Source organism: Marmota marmota, unplaced genomic scaffold (genome assembly GCF_001458135.2).
Source record: "Marmota marmota marmota unplaced genomic scaffold, marMar, whole genome shotgun sequence".
NCBI lineage: Eukaryota > Metazoa > Chordata > Mammalia > Rodentia > Sciuridae > Marmota > Marmota marmota.
Window position 1 is genome coordinate 497,330 of NW_026000136.1, and position 26,854 is coordinate 524,183.

Sequence of the window (26,854 nt, forward strand, 5' to 3'; positions counted from 1 at the left end):
TAAATTTTATAAGGATATGTTTATTGACTTTCTCATTATAAAACTTATCACAGCATATTTCAAAGAACGCATCATATATCAATGTCACTACAAAAGCCACCACAACCACCCTCATTTTCCTTAAAAATTGTTGACAAATTTGGTGATAATTATTGATTCTCTGATCAGAGATCACGAGGAGCTGCCAGGACTAACTGGCAGTGAGAGGAGAGAGACCATTAGACCCAGAAAGGGTGAGTCTTTACATCTGGCACTGAGGTGGGCACCTCCTTTCCATCACAAAATAGATAATACTCTGCAAAGACCTTGAGCAAGCTCAGCAAAGGTCCAGCATCTCTTATCATTCATCAATTGAGGAATATAGAGTCAATCTTCATTTTGAGTTTTCTTCACAAAATACATTTTTGTTCTCTGATGTTATGGGTCCCAGGCTCTGAGGATAACAATGCACAAATCCTTAGGGAAGTTCAGGCTCCCCTTATTGTTACATCTCTACACACAGCCTTCAGAATAATGGGCTTTTGAGGTTGAAGAAGTCCTTGTTCGGCTAATTTCAGGGGAATCTGTAACATATAGACAAGCATTTGGAGAAGCAATGAATGAAACACCAGGAACCAAAACAGCAAAGTAGAGAAGATACATTATGCCCAGAAATGCTCCACAAACATAAAACTACTTTTAGTATCATGTACTTTGAATTCATCCTACTCATTCTCTAAGGTGTGTCATGATTGGATAGTAAAATTATTCAATTATCTGAAAAATTATTTCATAAACATTTATCCTGTACAAGGCCTGAGACAGGGAGGTTCTATAGGTTCTGGTGAGGAGATCTTCTCTCAAACATCAGAACCCTGTGGTCACCACACCTCACGACTGTGCACAGGGTCTCTCCAGGAGACTTGGAGATGAATTTACACTGTGCTCAAGTTCACTGTCCACACACTTTGGTCTTCATAAAGCCATAGACTTAGAGCCCCCATGGTGATGAACTCTAAAAATCTCAAAGATGGTGCAAAAGTGACTCACTGGACTATAAATCTAATAATTTAATGATGAATAAGCATATATTTTTCTGTGACTAGGCCCCTCTGTTTGGAAAAACATCTTGAAATAAAACATTATTTATATGAAAATCTACTGACCTGGGTTTCCTTACAAGTTTGGAAGGAGAAGTTCTGCATTACTTTGACAAGAGCAACTTTCATGTTCATGAGAGCAAACCTCATGCCAATGCAGTTTCGAGGGCCATTTCCAAAGGGCATGTATATGTACGGATCAATGCTGTCCTTGTTTTTCTTACTGAACCTGGTTCCACAATAGATGACAAGTCAACAAAACATTAAAACCACAACAGTTACTTGTTTCAGTTTGTGCCTTAGACACCCACAAGCAGTGGTGTAAAAGATGATTTCTGGGCTGGTCATTGAAATCCAGCTGTGGTTTTGCTATGAGAATTGTTAAGCTATGGAGTTTTTCCACCTTTCTCCCCCTTAGCCTATAGGAGTTTCTCCACCTTTTTCCCCCTTAGCCTATAGGATCTTTCGGTCTTTTTGAGATGAGATAAATGCTATTTCAAAGGAAATCATGGTAAATTGAGACAGTAAAGGAAACAAAACACACATAAAATATAAGGAGTATAAGAGTGAATACATAAAATGAAATGAGACAGTGGTTATGTAGGTTATGGCACATGCTATAAAATTTGAAAACACAGACACACACACACGCACACACACACACATGCATACACACAGAGTCATGGTGCCATATCTGAGGAGAATTAGTTTTAGCATCGGAATAAACAAAATCCTGCGTGATCAAGTCTCTTATAAAAACAATGGGGAACTACTTGTATAACCTATGCACATCCTGAAATATATTTTAAATCATCTCTGGATTGCTTATAATAACTAATAATATTTAAATACTATGTAAATACTTATTGTATTAGACTGTTTAGGGGAAACTGACAAGAATAAAAGTTTATTTAATAAGTTGAAATTATAGATGCAAAAACCATACATACAGGGTGAGCACAGTGGCACACGCCTGTAATCCCAGTGACTTGGGAGACGGAGACAGTAGGATCCCAAGTTCAAAGACAGCTTCAGCAATTTAGCTAGGCATTAAACAACTCAAACCCTGTCTCTAATAAAATACAAAATAGGGCTATGGATGTGGCTCAGTGGTCGACTGCCCATGAGTTCAATTACTGGTACCACCCCAAAAATCATACATACAGAAGTTGAATGCATATATTATCAAGTGCTAACAAAAATCAAATAAAATATAATACAATCTAATTTTGCAAAAATATCTATATATACATAGAAATATGTTTATGAGAACATGATCATATTATTAATTCATGATTATTTAAAGAATTTAACAAACTAAAACGTTTATTCTCAGCAAAAGAAATAATTTGTGAGGTGAATAAAGAGCCTACAGCTTGGGTAGAACATCAATCTCTAGGGTATATAAAGAACTCAAAAGCGAAGCACCAAAAAAAAAAAAATAACCTAATCAATAAATGGGGCAAGAACCTTAACAGACACTTCTCAGAAGAGGATATACAATCAATCAACAAATATATGAGAAATGCAAATCAAAACTACTCTAAGATATAATCTCACTCCAGTCAGAATGGCAGCTATTATGAAGACAACAATAAGAGTTGGCAAGGATGTAGGGAAAAACGTACACTCATACATTGCTTGTGGGACTGTAAATTGGTGCAGCCAATATGGAAAGCAGTATGGAGATTCCTTGGAAATCTGGGAATGGAACCATCATTTGACCCAGCTATTCCTCTCCTCGGTTTATACCCAAAAGACTTAAAAACAGCATGCTACAGGGACACAGCCACATCAATGTTTATAGCAGCACAATTCACAATAAACTGTGAAGCTAATCTAGATGCCCTTCAGTAGATGAATGGATTTAAAAATGTGGCATATATACACAATGGAATTTTACTCAGCATTAAAAGAGAATAAAATCATGGCCATTTGCAAAGTAAATGGATGGTGTTGGAGAAGATAATGCTAAGTGAAGTTAGCCAATTCCAAAAAAACAAATGCCAAATGTTTTCTCTGATATAAGGAAGCTGACTCATAGTGGGGTAGGAACGGGGAGCATGGGAGGAACAGATGAACTCTAGATAGAGCAGAGGGTGGAAGGGTAAGGGAGGGGGCAGGGGGTTAGCATGGGTGGTGGAATGTGATGAACATCATTATCCAAAGTACATGTATGAAGACACAAATTGGTGTCAACATACTTTATATACAAACAGAGTTATGAGAAATTGTGTTATATATGTGTAATAAGAATTGTAATGCATTACATTGTCATTTATTTTTTTAAAAATCAACTAAAATTTTTTAAAAAAGAATTCAGGATAGTGAATGGACATAGCATTCGTTTTGTTCCTTGTCACAAATTCATATCATTTTGCAAGAAAATGTTATATTTATAACAGGAAAACTGCTTAAAATACAAAGACATATATAAAAATGATTACATAGCTACCTGTATTTCATCTATGATAAGAAATACAAGGACATGCTTGGACAACCCTAGCCCAGGGTGGTTCCCTTTCCCAGAGGCCCTGTACCTTTCAGGGCGGAACTCCTCAGGCTCTGGCCAGTACTGTGGGTCTCGATGAAGAACATAGCTTGGTATCATCACCACTGTCCCCTTCCTAATGGGCACTCCATTGATTCCAACATCTTTCTTACAGACCCTCTCAAGTCTGCCAGCAATTGGGAACAACCTGAGAGTTTCATTCACCACCATGTCCAGGTACTCCATCTGTAACACGGTATCATAGGTAGCAGGTGCCTGAAGAGAAAAAAAGAGATTTTTTGAAATTCATGTTTAGAACTAACTTTAAACACAATCTACGTAGTTTTATTAAAGTGTTAGGAGGTCTCAAGAATAACAGAATGGTGAAGGAGAGTAGTACTTACAATTGCCTAAGCATTATAATAACAATCATGTCCATTTGACAACCATGTCCATGGCCCATTGAGAAGTACAGAGTAGTTATGTACATAAGAGACCTTTGGGACAATCCCAAATTCAGTGTGTAATATCCTCAGCATCATCATGTACTACTTTTTCTCATGTGAGGAAAAGTAACTAATAGAATATGACAATTACACTCAGGTAAAATATGTGAAAGTCACTGTAACCTTTCACTACAAAAATCATGTCTATTTCAAGGAAATAGAACATAGAAAAGAGGAAATAACCCATTATACATCCGGTTTTTTCTTGAATAATCCTGCTTTGAATATATATATATATATATATATATATATATATATATATACACACACACACACTATATCATGTAAAAAATGTTGGGAAAAATGGTAACTTCTACCCTAATACCACCAAAAGAAGGCTAAGATTGGATGGCACCATGTCACACAGTTTCAGTTCCAGAAAACGTTCTAAGGAGAACAGGAAGCCACTCTCAGCCCGACCCTCCGTTGCTGGACCCGTCTTCTGGTTGTTCTTCAGGGCTTCATTGTGATCTCTGAAGAAGCTTTGTGCCCACTTCACTCCAAACCAGCCATGCCAGCCCCAGAGACCAGGTGTCTTGATATCTGATAGACTCCCTGTTTAGGCAGAGGTGTGAGGACAGCAGGCACAACATGTGGCTAATGCCTGGTGTGACATTGGAGAGGACACAAGGTAGAAGTAAAGTGTTTGGCTCAGGAGCCAGAAAACCTGACTCATCCCTTGGCAGCTTCTCTCTAATACATGACTAGAGTGTGAAGATGTGTGGAGCAGAGCAGAGTTGGCCTGCCCACCAAGCCCAGGCTCACTCAGAAGACAGCCAGGAAGGAGCTCATTCCACAGCTCAGCAGAGCCAATGATCTGGACACTTGAGTGACACATGCTTACACTTCCTAGGTATCATCATGGTAACTGGTAATGGGTTAATGGGTACAACTGAAATTTCACTCTTAAAAATTCCTTGTAGTTTTGGAAATAGCATTTTCTCCAAAATACTGTTTTCTCCTTCATTTGTCTCTTCAGATCTTTTCCAAATAGAGCTGGTGAAAAGAATCAGTGACTATATTTTGGACAAAGCCTCCTAGGAAGGGACGAGGAGGCAGTCTTGCTGAGGCTCCGCCTCTCTCCTCCCTCTCCAGGTACCATCTTCTCACCTTATTGGGCAAAGCCGCATCAATCTCCTGCTGCAGTTTGGTCTGGGCATCAGGATGGGTGGCCAGTTCGTACAAAATGAAGGAAAGAGCACTGCTAGTGGTCTCATAGCCAGCAAAAATGAAGATAATTGATTGGGCCACAAGCTCCAGGTCAGACAGGGCTAATGGAAGAGGAAACACAATTCAGGTAAATCCAGCAAATCACAACATCAGGGTTTGGATTAATAGAAATCACATTAAAACCCACAATCACCAGGCAGGACCATGGAAAAGCAGTTCAGGGTCATTCTCAGAGTGGTTTTCCCTCTCGTGTTTATCTGATAGAGGAGACAATGGAAAACTTTTTTTAATCCAGTTTTCCTGAGGTCTATACCACACTTGGACTTGGCTTCTAGCTGTGCCATTCTCAGCACCACCAAAGATAGGTAATTTCAAGAGACACCATTTCTATCTAAGATACACAGTATGATCAATATGTCCCTTAGATTTTGTGTAAGTAAAAAAGGGGATGATATTCTCATCCAGGAAAATTTTAAATTATTCTAGGTAACATATAGCTTGAAACACTGATTTGATTGTTTATAATACTAAGGTTTCAGTGTGTGGTCAACTGAAGAATCTTTCATCTAAGCATGTTGGAGGAAATGTAAGGAAATATTGGGCAGCAAAGAGACTGTTGCTACTCAAAGCCTGGTCCATGGACAAGCAGCATCAACAGCATTTGGGAAATTATTAGAAACACAGAATCTCAAACCCACCCTACAACTACCAAGTCAAAATGTGAACTTCCATGAAATGTGATGATTCTTGTGCATATCTTCCCTTGAGAAGTAGGGCTCATGCCAGTGAGAGGCATCAGGTAATAGAAGACCTGGGGCACCTGTCTTCAAAATGGATGATCTCAGAATACACAGAAACTACACAGTAACACACAATGTTATAAGAGTAGTCACTGACACTGATATAATGAATGTCATTAACGTAGCAAAAGAAAACTGTCAATAGAGAGACAGTACACATGACACGTGGGGAAAAAGTAGGGTGTATTTTAGTAAAACACAACACTATTCAGACACGAGTGAATGTCACCTTCCCTAGAACATGCCCTCTCTCTGCTCTACTTCATGCACACCAAACAGCTCTTCTCATAGAAGCTGACCTCCGTCTTGATTTTTCTCTTGACAGAAGCTAAGCACAATCATGAAATTAACTCATGTATCTTGGAATGCATCAGGACTTTTAGATACCTGGGGCCCTGAAATAAACATGGTCCCTATGCCAAACATGCAATTTGGGATAAAAAAATAATACACAAAACAAGTGTTTGAAAGGTCTACAGAGTTCAGATTTACTGATGTTTTTTCCTATGATGTTTTTCTATGATGATGTCTTGGGAACATCTAATTATGAAATCTTTTATCCCAATGAGTTTGAACCCCATGAAATAGGACTAAAAAGTCAAGGTTTGGGCCAGGTGCAGTGGCACACACCTGTAATCCCAGTGGGAGGATAAGGCAAGAGGATCACAAGTCCAAAGCTAACTTCAGCAAGGTGCTATACAACTCAACAAGACCCTATCTCTAAATAAAATGTGAAGTAGGGCTGGAAATGTGGCTCAGTGGTTGAGTGCCCCTGAGTTCAATCCCTGATACCCCACTCCCCAACGCCAAAAAAAGGTCAAGGTTTGAAGCTTGGATGTTTGCATTCGTAGCTACCAGCCATATGTGAATGTTTAAATTTTAATTAATTAAAAATCAATACACTTCAGTTCCTCGGTGGCACTAGCCACATGTCAAATAGACTGTTTCCATCATCACAGAAAGCTGAATAGAACTGGGTATATACATATAGGATAGATGGATGGATGGATGATGATTTTCTATGATAATGTTATGGGAACATTTAATTATCAAATCTTTTATCCCAGTGAGTATGAACCCCATGAAATAAGACTATAAAGTCAAGGTTTGGGCCAGGTGCAGTGGCACACACAGGTAATCCCTATGGGAGGCTGAGGAGTGGATCACGAGTTCAAAGCCAATCTCAGCAACAGCGAGGCACTATGCAACACAATGAGACCCCTGTCTCTAAATAAAATACAAAGTAGGGCTGAGGATGTGGCTCAGTGGTTGAGTGCCCCTGAGTTTAATTCCTGGTAACCCTGTCCCCTGCACCAAAAAAATAAGTCAAGGTTTGGATCTCAGATGTTTGCATTCATAGGTACTAGCCACATGTGGGTGTTTAAATTTTAATTAATTAAAAGTCAATACACTTCAGTTCCTCAGTGGCACTAACTACATATCAAGTGCTCAGTAGGCACATGTGTTTGGTGGTTATTTTATTGATGAGTTAAATTATAGACTGTTTCCTTCATCATAGAAAGCTAAATAGAACTGGGTAATACCTACAGGATAGATGGATATATGAATGGATAGATAGATAGATAGATAGGTAGATAGATAGATAGATAGATAGATAACATGTACATGTGAACATAAAAATATGTACACTGGGGCTGGGGTTGTGGCTAGTGGTAGAGAACTCACCTAGCACATGTGAGGCACTGGGTTTGGTCCTCAGCACTACATAAAAATAAAGGTATTGTGTGTACCTACAACTAAAAAATAAATTTTAAAAAAAATGCATACACTGGCAGGCTGTAGTAAGCCCAGTCCTCGTCTCTAGAATTAATTGCTCAACATTCAGGAATTTTTTCAGATGGTTGTCAAGGCACTGGGTACCATGAATTAGAACTGCAATGGGAGTATTTGTGTATTACAGAAAAAAGCTGTAAATTAGGGAAAAAATTTTGAAGGAGAGAGAAAAATAGTTTATATCATTGGATGGGAGTAGATACAGAAATATTTCTTTCCTCTACTCCATGTAGAAGTATTTCATGTTAAAAATCTTGTCTGCTGAAAGTATCTAAAAGCAAAAATCCACAAGATGATCACAAATTTTGATTTCTAAATTCCATTAATTGCAAAAACAGAAACAAAGCTGTCAGGAGAAACAGAGCAGAAACCTGTAATATCTTAAATCAGAAAGCAAAAAAACACTTGGAAAATAAATAAAAAGGGCACAGAATACACTGTATGCTACTATAATGTGGATACATGTCATAGAATGTACAAGACCAAGAGCAAACCCTAAGGAAATCTGTGAACTTTGAATGATAGAAGTGTGTCAATACAGGTTCCTGAACTGTGATAAATATAACTCTCTGGTGGTGGATATTAAGAGTGAAGCATGACACATGGAGAATCTCTATGTTTTCAGTTCAATATTGCTATGGCCAGAATAAACAGAAGCTACTTTTAAAACAATCATTAAAAAGGTGACAAGAATAATAGAGGACTCAGGAGCTTACATGAAAGGGATTCCAGTAGACAAATATGGGAGAAATTGAGCATCAAAATAAAAATAGTAAGAAAATAAGTTGAATAAAAATACCATGCTGGTAAAAGAAATATTTGTTTATATCAGCTTCAACATTTGAACATGGTTTTAGATGTGTTTCTCTAGGAAGTTCCTCAGGCTACTGTATATAATATCCAAGCATGGCCTTTCTGCAACTTGGTAGAAATGCTCTTCTTCCTCGAGAATCTCCTGCACATTTCCAGAACACACTTCCCTCTGAGTTTCCCCATCAGTAGATGAGATAACAACCTTGTTTACCTTTATGAGACTCCACATCTTTGGAATTCTGAGAATTTATCATAAGCTGAAGAAAATCCACCCGATACTAGAAACAGAGAGATTTCAAAGATAGAAGGTTAATTATGAAGTCAGAAAAAAATTAAGAGTGCAGAACTTATCTTCCCTTCTGAGACTATGACTTCTTTAAATTCAGAAGTCTAGCTGGAGTTTCCTAAGTCATCAGTGAAGAAAAGCATCCATCTATAAACTTTGGTGAGTAGGACATTTCCCTGAGTGAAAACAGGCTATGGTGTCCAACAGCTACTGGTCTTTGCTCTCCCTGCTTGTGAGCTTCTGTGGATTCTGAACACAGCCTCCTGGCCAGAGAGTGGCAAGCTTTGTCTCCTGTTACATTTGTTTGCTCAGGGAAGAGTCCTGGACTGCAATATTTTGTTTTACTGCCTTAATTCTTCACCAAAGATGCCACAGATTAATCTCCTGCCATTTTTAGAGCTCATCATCAGATTTTGGGCAAGCTTCTTGAAAGATCCCACCATGCTTGAAGCTATGAACTTTCTCCTGACACCTGGAGGGCCCTTCCTGGCTCCCTGGCCTGCACACATCCTTGTGCTGGGCTTCATACATGAGACAAAACATTCACCTAAAGAACCCATGCCTGCTCCATGAGGGGCCAGACACTACCAGCTACCCTGAGGATGCCTTCTGTGGAGAGTTTTGTAAAGTGAGAGGTTTGGAAATGCAATGATTCTTTGCCAATATAAAATCTGATGAAATTAAAGCATCAAAAAAATAATTTTTATGTTGAAATTTTATCTATTGAAGAAAATGGATATGATAAAATGTTTTTCTTCTATTAAAAAATCATTTCAACTGATATATAAAACATTAAGCTGTACATATTAACTAGGTAACCTGATTACTTTGATATATGTATATTCTGTTTGATGTTTATGTCAGTTTAAATACATCTTTAATTGCATTTATCATTTCCTGATGATGGATATTTTTAAAATCTATTTGGCTCAATTAATAGGAACAATTTTAAAATAGTGCAGCAATAAACATGGGAGTACATATCTCTCTTTGACATTCTGATTTCACTTCCTGTGGCTAGATACCCAGTAGTGAGATTGCTGGATCATCTGTATTTGATTTCTGAGGGCCCTTCACACAGTTTTCCATAAAGGCTGTCCTAATTTACATTCTATTCAACAATGTACAAGGACTCCTTTTTAGAGTACTTGGGACTTTTTCTATCAGCAATATTTATGCCTTGACAAACTAAATTCCAAGCCCATCATTTAACTGTAAATGCTTTCTCTTTGGTTCACTATTTTTTCAGTATTTGGAATATAGAATTTTATTTATTTAAGTCTTTTTATTGGTTCTTTTTAGTTATATGAGAGTAGAGTCCATTTTGACATAATTATAAAAAGCATGGAATACATCTTACTCTAATTCAGTTCCCTCTCTGATTCATTCTTGTATCTCAATTACCAGATGCTAAATTCTTTATTCTCTCCAAATGGAAACCCTATACTATTCTCAACCAAGAGTTCTTCATCTACCTTTTAAAAATATACAAAGAAGTATGGAAGTCATTCACCCATAGCAAATAAGTTATCAAAAATGAACCTCCTCTGTAACCACCACCAGATTTTACCTGTTGTTTCTCTTGAAGGCGACTTTCTTTCATTCTGTTTACAGCTTTCTTAAAAAAATTTGTGACATCCTTTGGAAACATAGAGATATTCATTGCCTCAAAAATTGGAGTAAGGAATGGAAATATTGCTGCAGGAGAAAGAAAAAACAAAGGACACTTCAGTGAAAAATGTAAAATTTACCTGGAGCAATTACATCTTTTCTACCAATCAGAAAAGTGGAAGTCATAAGGGTACCTAAAGAGGAACTGTTCCTTCTGAGACTGCTGATTGGGCTCCAGGCCACTGGCTGAGCAAGAGGATGTCATATATAGGGCCACCATCATAGTAGTGAGATCAGTGGCCCCTTCTGCCTCTGTGGCGTGACCAAAGGAGAAAGATGAAAACCCTGACCCCTTTCCCCTTCATGTACTGGAATAGAGTGTCTTTGGATAAAACTAGGCTTCAGTCTGAGGCTGCAGTTAATCATGCTCTTCAAGAAAGAGTAGTCAGGATGGGACCAACAGAGCATGTGTTCCTCAAGCACCACAGGAGGAATCCAGAAGGCATTATTAGAAAGAAAATTGGGAAACTCAAAGTATGGGCAAATTGATCAATATACACCTAAATAAACACTGGATGAAAGAAGAAATATAGTGAAAGAAATAAAGTATTGAAAGGGAAAAAAGGAGGCATAATATATCAAACTTGTGGAATGAAGAAAAAGCCATCATTGTGCAGAGGGAAATTCTTATCTATTACATAAAATAAAGAGCACAAATGAATGATCAAATTTTATACAATAAATCATGAAAAAAGAAGAGCAAATTAAACTTAAAGGAAAAAAAGGAAGAAAATATTAAGGACCAAAGTGGAAACTAATCAAATAAAAAAATAAAATCAATAGAAGTAATTAGTGAAAACAAATGCAATTCTTTGGAAAAAAACATAACAAAATTGGCAAAATAATAGCTACACTGACCAGAAATAGAAACGCTACAGTTACTAGCATTCAAAATAAAAACTAGGGAAATACGTAGAAAGAAATATAAAGACATTGTAACAATCAGATTATCACAACAATTAACAAATTACATAAACGAAATGGACAAATTCCTAAAAAGACACAAAAAACAGAAACTGACACAAAAAGTAATACAAAATATATATTTACATACATCAGGTGATGAGACTAAATTAGAAACTAAGAACTTTTGTACAAAGTGAAGCTCAGGTCCGGATGTTTCATGGACATTTCTACCAAACATTAAAAGAACTAATACCGATTCTTTACCTCTTTACAAACATTCATAGAAATATCTAGTATTTTTTAAATATAGAGTACAGTGAACACTTGTAAAAGATCGTAAAATACCCATATTAACCTAATCCTAAGACTTAACACAAAGATAACACAGGAGAACTACAAACTGACATATCTTATAATTATGGATGCAAAATCTCAACAGAATATTAGCAAATGAAATAATTTGTTGTTCTCTACCTCCACCTCTCTCTCTCTCTCTCTCTGTTTCCCACTTATCTGTCTCCCAAAGTCTCTTTCTCTCTTTTCTCCTGCTACTAGCCAACATCTTTTGATTTCTCTTTTATGTTTCCTAAGATCTAATAACTCTATATCCTCATCTCCTACCTCCTTAACATCTCATCCTAACCCCTCCCCCAAGTTCTCTCTTTGTCCACCATTATAAACTGTAGATCTTTTTGCAACCTACCTCTACATTGTTGATAATAATTAAACTCACCATTTCTGTCTATTGTGACAAAACTGTAAACATCTCAATAGAAGCTGTTTGGTTTAATTAAGCCTGCATATTGTTTGCATTGGGATATGTTAATATTGATCTCTTCCTTAAAGGAGAGGTAATGGAATCCTTCAGGGACACTATAAATCTATTGATAAAAACTCTAATACATTGTATCTACACTGCTAAAGGGAAAGACACACAAACAATATGAAAAAACAAGGGAAGAAAGTGCCCCAAACAAACCAAGGTACATTACTAGAACCAATGGCCAGCACAGCAGAAGAGATGTCCAAGAAGGAGTTCAGGATGTATGTAATTAAAATGTTCTGTGAATTAAAGGATGATATAAAAGCAAACACAGGTAACAAAAGGTCATTTCAATAAAGAGCTACACAGGCAAACACAGGAAGCAAAAGATTACTTCAATAAGGAGATAGAGATTCTACAAAAAAGAAAAAAAGGAAAAGAAATCCTTGAAATGAAGAAAACGATAAACCAAATTAAAAACTCAATAGAAATCATCACAAACATACTAGATCACTTGAAAGATAGGACCTCAGACAATAAAGACAAAATATATAATCTTGAAAGTAAAGTTGACCACACAGTGAAGATGATAAGAAACCATGAGCAGAACATTCATGAATTATGGAATAACATCAAAAGGCCAAATGTGAGAATTATTGACAAAGAGGAAGGCAAAGAGTTCCAAAACAAAGGAATGAACAATTTATCTAATGAAATAATATCAGTATCTTTTCCAAACGTGAATAATGAATTGGAAAATCAAATACAAAAGGCTTATAGGACACCAAGTGTACAAAATCACAACAGATCTACAACAAGGGGAATAACAATGAAAATGCCTAACATACAGAATAAGGAAAGAAATTTAAAAGCCACAAGAGAAAGGAATCAGATTACATATAGGAGGAAATCAATTAGTATCTCTGCAGATTTCTAAACCCAGACCTTCAAAGCTAGAGGGTCCAGGAACAATATATACCAAACTCTGAAAGAAAATGGATGCCAATAAAGAATCCTATATCCAGCAAAATTAAGCTTTAGATTTCATGATAAAATGAAAACCTTCCATGATAAACAAAAATTAAAAGAATTTACAACTAGAAAGTCTGGACTAGAGAACATCATTAGCAAAATATTCCATGAAGAAAAAATGAAAAACAACAATGAAAATCAGCAAAGGGAGGAAATACACTAAAGGAAAAGCCAATCAAAGGAGAAACCAAGTCAAGTTAAAAACCAAAAATAAAGCAAAATGACTGGAAATATGAACCATATTTCCCTGAATGTTAATGGTCTAAACTCATCAATCAAAAGACATAGACTGGCAGATTGGATTTTTTACAAAACCAACAATATGCTGCCTTCAAGAGACTTATCTCATAGGAAAAGACATCCACAAACTGAAGGTGAAAGGTTGGGAATAAATATACCACTCACATGAACTTTGTAAACAAGCACAGGTTTCCATCCTCATATCAAATAAAGTAGACATCAAGACAAAGTTAATCAAAAGGAATAAAGAAGGACATTTCATACTGCTTAAAAAAAACATTCATCAACAAGAAATAACAATTATAAATACTTATGCCCCAAACAATGAATTATGGGATAACATGAAAAGGCCAAATGGAAAGGCCATCTACATTCATCAAACTCTTCTCAATTTCAAGAGTAGAATGGACCACAATACAATAATACTGGGTGACTTTAACACACCTTATTCACCACTGGATAGATCTTCCAAACAAAGAAACTATAGAACTCAATAATACAATCAATAACTTAGATTTAACAGACATATAGAGAATATTTCATCCATCAATGAGTGAATACACTTTCTTCTCAGCAGCACATGGATCCTCCTCTAAAATAGACCATATATTATGCCACAAAGCAACTCTTAGCAAATACAAAGAGAGATACTATCCTGCATGCCATCAGATTAAAATGGAATGAAATTAGAAATTAATGATAAATGAAAAATAGAAGCTACTCCAACACCTGGAGACTAAATAATATGCTACTGACTGAGCAAGAGATAGCAGAAAACATCAGAGAGGAGATTAAAAAATTCTTAGAGGTAAAAGAGAACACTGATACAACATATTGAAATCTCTGGGACACTATGAAGGCACTACTAAGAGAAAAGTTCATTGCATGGAGTCCATTCCTTAAAAGAAGAAAAAGTCAATAAATAAAGGACCTAACATTACATCTCAAAGCCCCCCCCCCCAAAAAAAAGAACAATCAACACCAAAAATAGTAGAAGACAGGAAATAATTAAAATCAGAGCTGAAATCAATGACTGAAACAAAAGAAACAATTGAAAAAATTGTCAAATCAAAAAGCTGGTTCTTTGAAAAAATAAACAAAATTTATAAACCCTTAGCCACACGAATAAAGAGAGAGAAAACTTAATTAATAAAATTTGTGATAATGATGGAAATATCATGATGGACACATCTGAAATACAGAAGATAATTAGAAACTATTTTGAAAATTTATACTCCAATTAAATAGAAAATATCAAAGACAATGACAAATTTCTAGAGTCATGATCTACCCAAACTGAATCAAAATAATATACACAAATTAAACAGATCAATTTCAAGCAAGGAAATAGAAGACACCATCTAAAGCCTACATACAAAGAAGAGCTCTGACCAGACGGATTTTCATAAGACCTTCAAACAAGACCTAATACCAATACTCCTCAAATTATTCCATGAAATAGCAAAAGAGGGAACACTTCCAAACTCATTCTATAAAGCCAGTACCACCCTGATCCCTAAACCAGCCAAACACACATCAACAAAAGAAAATTTCAGACGAATATCTTTAATGAACATAGATGCAAAATGTCTCAATTAAATTCTGGCAAATCCATACTACAAAAGTGTTATACACATTTAATGCAATCCCTATTAAAATCCCAATGATGTTTTTCAAGAAATAGAAAAGGCAATCATAAAATTTATTTAGAAAAATAAGAGACCCAGAATAGCTATCACATCACTATAACAGACCTTAAACTATACCACAGAGCTATAGTAACAAAAACAGCATGGTATCTGCACCAAAATAGACTTGTTGACCAATGGTACAGAATAGAGGACACAGAGACAAACACACATGAATATCATACTAGACAAAGGTGCCAAAAACATTCACTGGGGAAAAGAGCCTATTCAACAAATGGTGCTGGCAAAACTGGAAATCCATATTGGCCCCAAAACAGACATGTAGAACAATAGTAAAGAACAGAAGATACAGAGACAAACCTACACAAAATCAGTTATCTCATACTAGACAAAAGTGCCAAAAACATTCACTGGAAAAAAAACCTCTTCAACAATGATTCTGGGAAAACTCAAAATCCATATGTAGCAAAATGAAATTAAGTCCCTACCTCTCACCATACACAAAACTTAAGTCACAGTGAATCAAGGACCTAGGAATTAGGCCAGGGACACTGCACCTAATAGAAGAAAAAGTAGACTCAAACTTTCATTATGTCAGATTAGACTCTGACTTTCTTAACAAGACTCCTAAAGGGCAAGAAATAAAATCAAGAAACAATAAATGGGATGGATTCAAACTGAAAAGTTTCTTATCAACAAAAGCAACAATCAATAAGGTGAAGAGAGAGCCTAAAGAATGGAAGCAATTTTTTACAACATGCACATCATATAGAGCACTAATCTCCAGGATATATAAAGAATTCAAAAAACTTAACACAAAAAAAAACTGCACAACAAATAACCCTATCAATAAATGGGCTAAGGAATTGAACAGACATTTCTCAGAAGAAGATATACAATTGATCAACAAATATATGAAAAAAAATGTTCAACATCTCTAGTAATTAGAGAAATGCAAATCAAAACTACTCTAAGATTTCATTTCACTCCAGTCAGAATGGCAGTTATGAAGAATACAAACAAAAATATATATTGGTGAGAATTTGCGGGGGAAGGCATTTACATTGCTGGTGTGCCTGTAAATTGGTGCAACCACTTTGGAAAGCAGTGTGGAGATTCCTCAGAGAACTTGGAATGGAACCACCATTTGACCCAGCTATCTCACTTCTCTGTTTATACCCAAAGGACTTAAAATCAGCATACTACATTGATGCAGCCACATCAATGTTTATAGCAGCTCAATTCACAATAACTAAACTGCAGAACCAACCTAGATGCCCATCAACAGATGAATGGATAAAGAAAATGTGGTTCATATATACAATGAAATCTTATTCAGCATTAAAAGAGAATAAAATCATGGAATTTTTCAGATAAATGGATGGAGTTGGAGAATATCATGCTAAGTGAAGTAAGCCAATCCCAAAACAACAAAAGCCAAATATTTTCTCTCATAAGTGGATGCTGATCCCTAATGGGTGGGAGGGTCATCTGAGGAATGAAGGAAGTTTGGATAGGGCAAGGGAAACGGAGGGGGGATGAGTGTAGGAAAGATGGTGGAATAAGATGGACATCATTACCCTAGGAACATGTATGATGACACAAATGCTGTGAATCTACTTCATGTACAAGTACAGAAGTGAAAATTTGTGCTCCATTTGTGTTTTATGTAGTGAAACGCATTCTGCTGTCATGTATAATTCATTAGAACAAATAAATAAATAATTTCATTCAAAAAAGAAATGAAGTACTCACAGATGATTCAGGATGGAAGAATTTGAAAACACAATGATAAATGAAAGAAGTCAGATATGCAAAGCCACATACTGTGGGATTCATTAATAGACAATTCACAGTATCAGCAAATCTATAGAGTCAGAAAAAAGATCCATGGTTGCTTAGGCTTGGGGAATAGAGAGTTGATAATGAAATGGTAGCCTGCTTCTGAGTTGACAAATGGTCACTAGTGATGGCTGAGTATATCTTTGTACTGAAAACCATATAATTGTATAAATTAAGTGGGGTAATTAAAAGGTATGTTAATTATGTATCAATAATAATCATTTGAATAGAGAGAGGGAACAAATAACATGGTAGTCCACATACTTATTGAGAGGAGCAAAGGGTCAAAGAAATCAAATTTTAAGAGCTTCTTGACTTTCTCCACAAAGGGATCTTGTGGGTTGTTCAGGGAATCGATGTTCACTCCAAATGATGTAGCAGTGATCACATCCATGCTGTAGGCCCCAAAGATGCTGAATAGAGAAAGACATGGAAAGTTAAAATCAGTGCCTCTTCCCAATCCTTCCACTACACATGCAGCAAGAAGTAGGAGTAAGTTCACATACCCAGGCAAGACAAGCAATGAGCCACACACTGTCACAGTTATCTGCTGGACTATGAGTCCATGATCCCTTCACACTGACTATGAGACCTTTATGAGTTGCAAATAAGGTACTTCCCTTGTGCCGGGACTGATGGGGACAGTGAGGTGAGTTAGACTCACCTCTGAACTCAAGAAGCTCACCCACACAGGAATCAGATCCATAATCAGACACACTACAGTAGCACAAATAGAATGTGGATGATGACAGTTGTGTACAAACTGAGCTTCAGCAGGACAAGGGTAGAATAACTGAGTCTTCCTATAGGGCTCAAAAAAGGTGACCTGGACAGTACTTTGTCTTCTAGTATATTGAAAGTCATAAATAGCAGCCAAACAAACCTTGATGGATACAAGAGAGATCCTTTCTCCCCCAGTTGCCCTGTCTCCTCCTGGGAGTAGCACCTTCTTGGATGAACAGTTAGAGTTGTGACTCCAAACTCTTGCTTTGTCTGCTCATTGCACTAGCTCAACATTTGGAATTCAGTTCAGTGGCAGGCAGTTGGAGGGGCTCCTGGTGGAGCTTGGAATGCCAGAGCTGCCCTGCTACTTACTCTTTCAAGTTGATAAACTTGCCCTTCTCTGATTCCAGTCTCATGTTTTTCACCAACATATCTCCATACTGGTTAATGATGGGGAACATCTAAGCACAAAACACAAGATCACCCATAGTTCAGTGAGGAGACTCAGTCCCCAAGGCTATGGTTTTCCCAGGATGAAGAAGTATGAGACATTTATAATGAATTTTACTATATCTCTTCTAAAATATAAAGACAAAAGAACATTTTTAGTAAGTTCAAATTCAGAGGACTATCCCTTGGAAAGGGACTGTGATCTATATCACTTTCTACCCACACCCAGATTTATTCTTTAAGTTTCCAGTGAAAAGCCCTCCTATTTTATTACCTCCTTGAGTTTTCCACTGGTGAAGGTTGGAGACAGCAGTGTTCTTATTCTCTTCCATTCTTCATCCTCAGACAAAGAGATGGCTTTTTTCATAAATCCCACTGGACCAAAATCCTAGAGCCCAGAGGAAAAGAGATTTTGTCCTACATAAATTTGGAGGTCTCAACAGTGGCAAAAGTTTGTTAAACAAGCATGATTTACTTAAAAAAATGTTTAGTGACTGCCTACTAGGTAGCTAGACCTATGTCAGACACTCATCAGTATTTATTCCAAGTGCCTAGCCTCCTGTGAGTTTGGAAGAGACACCCAGGCACCTCACACCATTTTTGGACTTTATATTGCAACCTTTGTTTAGATGTAAAATTCCCCTTGGTTGGAAGATTTTTCCAGGGGAATAGACTGGAAGAAGACCTAAGAAGACCTAGTACAACCTCCAGGGCTATGCAGAGCAGAAATGGGTTGGTGACAGATATCAGGTGTTCTTGGTCAACTGTATGTTACCTAAGATCAATTCTGTCTTTACATGCATTTACAGCATAAGTATCTTGATAAAGGGGTGCTTAGATACAATAATTTTTAAAATAATAATATTTGAAACTTAAAGGATTTGGAATATAAGTGTAATACAGGAAAAACACAAGTTATTAATGGAAGTTCTTCCAATATTTTCTACAAGGGCAGAGGGGGAAAGGAAGATAATTCTATTTTTCACCTGGGTGCTAGCCCACCAAAGCAAAACCCTTGAAATTTAGTTCCATCATCTAAAATACATTTTTGTATTAAAATGTATGCTTCCAGCCAGGCACAGTGGTGCATGCCTGTAATCCCAGCAGCTCGGTAGTCTGAGATAGGATGACCGCAAGTTCAAAGCCAGCCTTGGCAACGGTGTTACTTACTATTTCAAGTTGATAAACTTGAGTAAATAAGTAATGGTGAGGTGTTAAGCAATTCATTCACTGTAAAAATTTAGGAGGTTAGGAACAGAGGGAAGTTTCTTCAACTTGACAAAGAGATTCTACAAAAATCCATTTTCTGCTAACAGTATACTTACTTGTGGCAAACTGAATGCTTTCTCTCAAGCATCAGGAATAATTCTACAATGTATGCTCAGTCATATACAGAAAGACAAGTAAAAACGTTCATCTGAGTGCAGATTAGTGATTTGGACATGTTGGGAAGTAAATAGAGGCTGGATTTGGGCAGTGTGGAATATATGTATGTATTGAACATATTATCATACATTAATCAAAGTTTTTTAAAAATTTTTTGTGATGCTGGGAATTGAACCCCAGACTTTGTGCCTGCGAGGCAAGCACTCTACCAACTGAGCTAGACCCAGCACCCAAAGTTTTTAAAAAGTGAAGATAGAGATTGTATGGGAATACACACACACACACATCAGCCTCATCTAAAATTGGGGTAAACTTTGGAAGTTTAAGTCTATATCCTTCAAAAGAAATGTTCACTCTCCTGGCTCTTATTCAACCCCACACTGGAACTCCCAGCTGATGTCAGAGGAAAAGAAAAACAAATAAATAAAAGGCATACAAATAGGACTTTACCTATTTGTAGGTGCAAACATTGACCAATGTGGTCAACACACAAGAAACCAGGCACATTTCTAAGGTTAATGAAGAACTGGTGAAAACACATTAAAAACACAATCTAAATCTACACAAATGTAGGAATGTGATACATTTGCACAGAGCTGCACACTCATACATATAGACACACAAAACAGGAAAAATGAAAATAAAAAGCCTAGATTGTATCAATTTCCTGTTACTATAGAAATAGGAACTTAATAAATGTATAGTCATGTAAGAAATTATCTTTGGGTAAAACATAATAAATTATACATGCAATTGCCTGGTAATGATTTTGGCAAGGAATGCCCTCTGAATTTATAAATATCTCAGGATAAAAATTGAGTTAATAAATAAATAAATAAATGTTACTTTGGGTTAGACGAAGGGGAACAAAGGGAAGGGTGAGGGGATTGTAATAGGAAAGACTGTAGAATGAATCAGACATAACTTTCCTATGTTCATATATGAATACACAACCAGAGAAACTCAACATTATGTCCAAACACAGGATTGGGAAGTTGTAGGTCATGTACGTATAATGTCAAAATACATTCTAGTGTCATGTATAACTGGAAAGAATAAATTAAAAACTTAAAAATAACTAAATAAATGTTAAAAAGTAAATGCTTACCCGTCGGTTAGTGAAGGCAGAATAACATTCTTTGATGAGCACTGTTTTGATAATGCTTGGCTCCGTAATAACCAAAACAGGCTGTCGACCATCATATATGCTGTGTTAGAAAATACGGCTGATTAAATCTAACAGGCCAGATTCTGCTGCAGAAATCCAAACTTTGATCCTGATGTTACCTATTCTACCTGCCTAGTCCTACAATATATAGCAACATGATGTTCTCTTGGGGATTCTGACCACAGAAGTCACTGGAGTCTTCATAGCATAAAGGGTAATGTAGGTAAAGTAGGTAGGAAGAGAAATGTAGAGACAAAATACACCTCCTAAGAGATCATAATTAGAAATAGCATTGCAACACTTGTTAAATCTAGATGGTGAATATAATAGTATTGCCTACACTACTTTCCATAACTTATTTATTTATTATTTATTGTAATTGTAGGTGGACAGAATGCCTTTATTTATTAATTTTTATATGGTGCTAAGGATCAAACCCAGTGCCTCACATGTGATAGGCAAGTGCTCTGCCACTGAGCTACAGCTGTAGCCCATAGTCTCCATACTTTTCACATCGCAAAATATTGGATTATTCAAAAGGCTATTAGGTTAGTGAAAAAAAATTGAAGGCAGATAGTTGGCTAACTGGTCACAATTACTAAGTTTTGCAAGTGGTAGCTGGAGTGGAGCCTTTGGAGATCCAGCAGGGAATGTTGTGTCACTGAATCACATGGTATCTATGGGCCATGTCAACTGAGCAGAACACTGTGGTCAGCCCTGTGGCTTTCTGTGGATTGATGAGAGAAGATGGAGAAGAAGAGTCAATGTCTTCTACCACTATTTTTAGTGTAGAGCAAAATGATTACACCTCTTCTATGGCTCTCACCAAACCCCCACCAGCTCTGAAAGGGAATAGTTGCTACAATTAGCTGAGGCCACCCTCCAATATAAACCCCGTCAATCCACCAGGGAACTCACTGGTGGAACTACATTCTATGTCTGGTCTTAACGTCAAATGGATGAAGGAGAGAAAGAAATGCTTCCTTGAAAAGTCAACGCTGAAAACTTAAAAATGGCATATGAGCAACAATAATGATGACAATAAAAAAGAAGAAAAGAAGTAAAGGAAATGAAGAAAACTGAGCAGAAGGACTTCCCATCTGCTTCCCAGTACCTCCCAGCCATTGGTTCAAAAGCATATATTAAATCTGAAAATTAAATAAGGGAATTTTGCTTTTAAACATCAATGGAGGAAAAAGATGATGTCATAGACTTATAAGCCCACGATAAAAAAAAAGTTCTCAAATAATACATATTATTATTCAATAAAAGGAGTCAAAAACAAACAAAATGGGGAAGATTGGAATAACCAGACATTGGACATAAAGTAAGGGTAGGAGACTCTGGGTCATCAAAAGCAGGAGAAAAGCCAAAACATGCAACACTCTCAACCTAAATCAGACTATGGAACCCGACTCCTGATGACATGCAGGACCCTTGGCAGGACAAGCCTCCAAGGACTTTGCAGCACAGAGGGTTGTATCCCAAAAGCTCTGGGCTGAGATTGTCCTCACACATTGGGGTGCCACATCATAACAAGTCTACCAAAGAGAAGCTTCCAGAATACTCACCCCCATGTTTTTCCATACTTTTTATAACATTCTGCATCAAAATCAAAAAAGCCCTAGGAAGAAGAACAAAATGAAATTCCATTATTGTTGTAAATGTACTGACATCACATCAAATGACCCAAATCCCATGAAATCAGGCTTGCTGTTCCTAACAGGTGGTTAGAGAGAAGCTCTTACTCAGAGGCTTCTGAGGAGAAAAGAGAAAATATGCAATATTTAAAATGAAATATGTAAAGTCACTTAAATTTTCTCTAAGTATTATACATACTCAACTAATTGCCCTTGTCTATGAATACAACATGCTTGTCTTCTGCAGTATTTCTTCTTCTACTTATGTTGTCTCAGAAATACTGGGACCTTCTGAATTATTACGTCCATGGGTACATGAGGAAACCCAGGGTGAGGAAAAGTGAGTGTTTCCCAGGGCCATCTTTTGTCTCCTCATCCAGAATCATTTTAATTTATCTCATGTTGTCTCTAAAATTCTGGTAGCATTAGGAAGTTAAAGATACCAGCAACCTCTTCTAGCCTAGGAGATTTATGTTGTCACAATCATATTGTTGAGTAAGTAAGTGAGATAGTGAGCAAATAAAAAGTGGACTTGCTTTCCTGTGTCAACCTAGGAAAAGGGGAGATGCTACTTCTCTGCACATAGAACACAGGTAGACACTGGCTCTGAGTTTTCATCATAGAAACTAAGCAATTAATCTTCCTCATTTGTAATATTTTAACTGTGCAAATAAAGCATCCCAGAGGTATAAGTGTATCTCCCTAGAATCTGCACTGAGAAAAAAGAAAACTCTGTGAGAATGCTCTCAGTCTGAACAGAAAGTCCACAGATTACAGTGTGTTTGTGCCAGAGTCCTGAGCTCATCAACAGAAGTGAACCTGACACTATGAGGAGTTGTAAACAGAGCCCCAGGGTAAACCAGACTGTGCTTTGGATGGGGCCCTCACACAGTTTCCGAACCTTAGAAATCTTGAAACTTCTCTCATGGAGCTGAATTTCTACTGATGTAACTAAGCAGGTGTGTGCAACTATAAGAGGCAAAACAGGGAGCTCAAATGATACTCACCCGGCGATAATTAAGAAGAGTTCCAAAAAAGGGCAGAGGTGTTGGCCCTTGAATTCCCAGCTTCTTAAAATATCCATGTGAATAGGTCCCATATCTACAAAGTGGAAGAGAAATCCAGGTCAAGGGATTGTGACTGTGTGTATATAGAGGCTCACGAGTCACTGATTCAAGAATGGGAACAGTGAAGCCAGGCAGGTAACATGTAGGCCATAAATAACAACAAAAACTCCAATGGCCCTAATTACATCTGCTCATCATCTCCTCTCTCACATTCCCTGAGGGACCACAAAAGTCATATTAATTAGCTCAAAACAGCTAATTCCATCATTAGGCTCCCAATGCTACAGTAAGTAGCTGATATAAGTCCTCCAAACATGAACTTGAAAATTCCTGAGCAATTCAGCCTAGATTTCTTCCAGGTCACCTCATTCGCTGATGTCAGTTTAGGAAGCTGACTTGATACCATCATGTTGGCCCCTCTAGGGGCCTCCGGTGGGGGCTGTCCCCACTCTTGGTCTCCTTCCCTGAGCAGAGAGGAATAATCTCCCACTTTTTCATAATTCCTATCTGGATGCCTTTTATTGCATCCCTGGTCCACATTCTCCCTTACTCATCTGCTGTAATAGATTAAGAACACTGGCATACAGGAAACTGTTGAGTAAGAATAACCAGCTGGGCAGGTATATTTAAAGACATGTGCAACCTACGTCATGGATGTATGTATTAAATTAATATTTCTTCAATTGTTCAAAAAAGATGAGGTCATTTTTAAACAGATTGGTTTTCACAAATACAGAATCCTATTTTGACCTTCAGAAGGAACAAGAGGAACTTACCTCAAAGAAATTGAGCAGAATGAAATTAAAACATTTCCATTAATTTTAAAATGCCACTGGAGGGAAAATTGATGTAACAAAAGCCTGACTATTACCCTTTACTTCAATTGTTACAACCAGGTTTATATTTTCTATTTTCACATCACTATAAAAGTGGATTTAAGATAGAAGTCAAAGGTCTCCTTGGGGCAATGTCTTCTACCCTCAGTCAGAAATAACTGCTCTCTTCACCTGCTCCATTAAACCAGGAATCCCACTATTTTTTAAATATATTTTAGTTGTAGGCAGATACAATACCTTTATTTTATTTATTTATTTTTATGTGATGCTGAGGGTTGAACTCAGTGCCTCACACATGCCAGATGAGCTCTCTGCCACTGAGCTACAACCCCAGACCAGGAATCCCACTATTTAAAGGAATTCTTCTACTAGATTATTTTATTCATGCTCCTGTACTGGAATATCATGGGAAAATGTTTAAAATACAAAATGGGCTTATTAACTTTTGTCTCTTGAGGCTGCCATTAGATTTCAAATCAAGGGAGAAACAAATCTCTACACTGATGCTAACTTAAGGAATAAAAGTTCCAAATTTCTCCCAGGTCTTTGCTCAATAGTTTTATCATTCAGAAGTAACTGCATAATGCAGGGTGGAGCATTTGAGTTTTTGGAGGGAGGACTGTTCCAGGGAAAGGGAAGAGAACAGAGGGAAGAACTGAGTCTGAGCCTGTGGTAGCACCTGGGGTGCACTTGGTGCATTTTATAAATGGTGCTGGGACGTGGGGAGGAGGAGCAGGAACCACCTGTTCCACAGGAGATGAGCCTCCTACACATCTCTTGTAGTGCACATAGAACACAACAGATAAACAATGACACAGAAAGTTGTGTAAACCCCTCTTTACCCCCAGAATTCTGAAAGTTTGCAAAGAGTGCATCACTTTTCAGAAGGTGTCCAGTTGTTTGTAATCCGCCTCTACAGAACTCTAGGTCCAAACTGAGACTCAATCAGAAGTTCATCCCCCAAATCAAATTATGTTACTAAAACTCCTATTCACAGAAATGAGAGATTTGAAGAGGAGAGGAACTGGGACAGTTACTCACAGATAGAGGAGCACCAGGCTGATTCCCAGGAGAACCCAGGTTTCCATGGAAAAGTTTGGGATCAGGTCCATCACTACTTTCCTTCTAAAATTTTCTCCTCTGGGTTTGACTTCCAGCTATGTGAGCTATCTTTTCACAGGGGAAGGTGCCAAGCTTGCGTTCTGTGAACAGCTGTGAGTCAGACTGGCATATTTATATGCTGGGAAAGGAGGCGGGGTTGGGTGTACAGCCAATAGAAAAAAAACACCTGTGCCCCACCCACTATTGCAGAAGCAAGATGCCCCCTCCACCTTGGCAGTTGGCAGTGAGTCATGAGACATACCTACTTTGATCTTTGAGCTCAGGTTTATAAAAATTAATAAAAACTTTGATCAGTGTTATCATTATGCCCTAAGGTTATTGCTTCTTATCAGAAACTCAAGTGAAACATTGGAATTAAATGTCCTCTAATCAGTTTTTGTCTCCTTGGGTGTTCTCATTACAAAATCCTTTAATTCCACCCAAAAAGATTATATCTAAATAACTATTCATGCTCTTTCCTCTGCTTACAATGCCCTCTTGCTCCATGGAAGACTTTTTAAAAAATATTTTTTCTTTCTTTCTTTCTTTCTTTCTTTCTTTCTTTCTTTCTTTCTTTCTTTCTTTCTTTCTTTCTTTCTTTCTTTCTTTCCTTATTTATTTTTATTTCTATGCAGTGCTGGGAATCAAACCCAGGGCCTCACACATGCTAGGCAAGCACTCTACCACTGAGTCCCAGCCCCAGCCCAGAAGACTCTTAATCATCCTTCAAAACCCAGCTCAGTCAAAACTTCATCTGGTAAATGCTTTCAATACCACCTCTTCACAGAACCACTTCCTCCCCTGGACAACTTCTAGTATCCCTGGAACACATTTCTCTTGTTGTTTTTCTCTTTACTCTCCAACAACATTGTTGGATTCCACCTTTGTTTAACTTTCCAGAATGTGAACTTCTCTGCAGCAGGGTCTCTGTACTATCCACTATTATGCACCTAGTCCCTAGGAGAGTTCTTTACAAAGAGCTGGTATCAGAGATGTTTGGTCATTGAATCAGGAGAGATTGCTGGGCCTCTGCAGGTTCTTTCCCTGTGTGTCTTTGCTGACCAATTCATCTTCCTGGTTTATTAATACAGGAAGATTATTTGGCTTGTTTGGGCCACAGCCACCTTCCCAGAACATTCAGGCTGCTGTGCCAGTACCCTGATGGGGAGAAGTCCTCTAGAAAAAAATAGTGGGCATAGACAAGATGAAGCTGATGGATGCACTGAGTAATGTCAATCCAGGCTACTTCCTGTGCAGCCAGTAAGAGATCCCTGCGGTAGCCAGAAAGTTAGACAGATTTTAGAGCAAAGAATAGACTCTGTCTCTGAAGATAATGCATGTCCATGACCAATGGGTGTGAAAGGACAGAAGAGAAGAACAGCAGCCTGCATGGCCAGGTGAACCGCAAATCTCTACCCACCCATCTCATGGCAGATATCAC

General features: G+C 37.4%; 1 protein-coding gene and 1 long non-coding RNA gene across 2 annotated transcripts; one reads left to right on the forward strand and one right to left on the reverse strand.

Moving 5' to 3' along the window:
• On the reverse strand, positions 1–25,553 carry LOC107155930 (cytochrome P450 3A9-like). Its single transcript, XM_015501937.1, has 13 exons — positions 25,354–25,553; positions 23,417–23,510; positions 22,341–22,393; positions 20,710–20,809; positions 18,490–18,603; positions 18,138–18,226; positions 17,307–17,455; positions 10,510–10,637; positions 8,865–8,931; positions 5,187–5,347; positions 3,620–3,846; positions 1,146–1,308; positions 1–563 (listed from the first exon to the last, which is right to left on the reverse strand). The coding sequence occupies exons 1-13, from the start codon at positions 25,422–25,424 to the stop codon at positions 468–470; spliced, it is 1,512 nt and encodes a 503-aa protein (XP_015357423.1). The 5' UTR covers positions 25,425–25,553; the 3' UTR covers positions 1–467.
• Positions 5,841–9,472, forward strand: LOC125611170. The gene is made up of 2 exons (XR_007341297.1): positions 5,841–5,983; positions 9,391–9,472. It is a non-coding gene; the product is annotated as an uncharacterized LOC125611170 (long non-coding RNA).
• Positions 25,554–26,854: the final 1,301 nt, after the last annotated feature.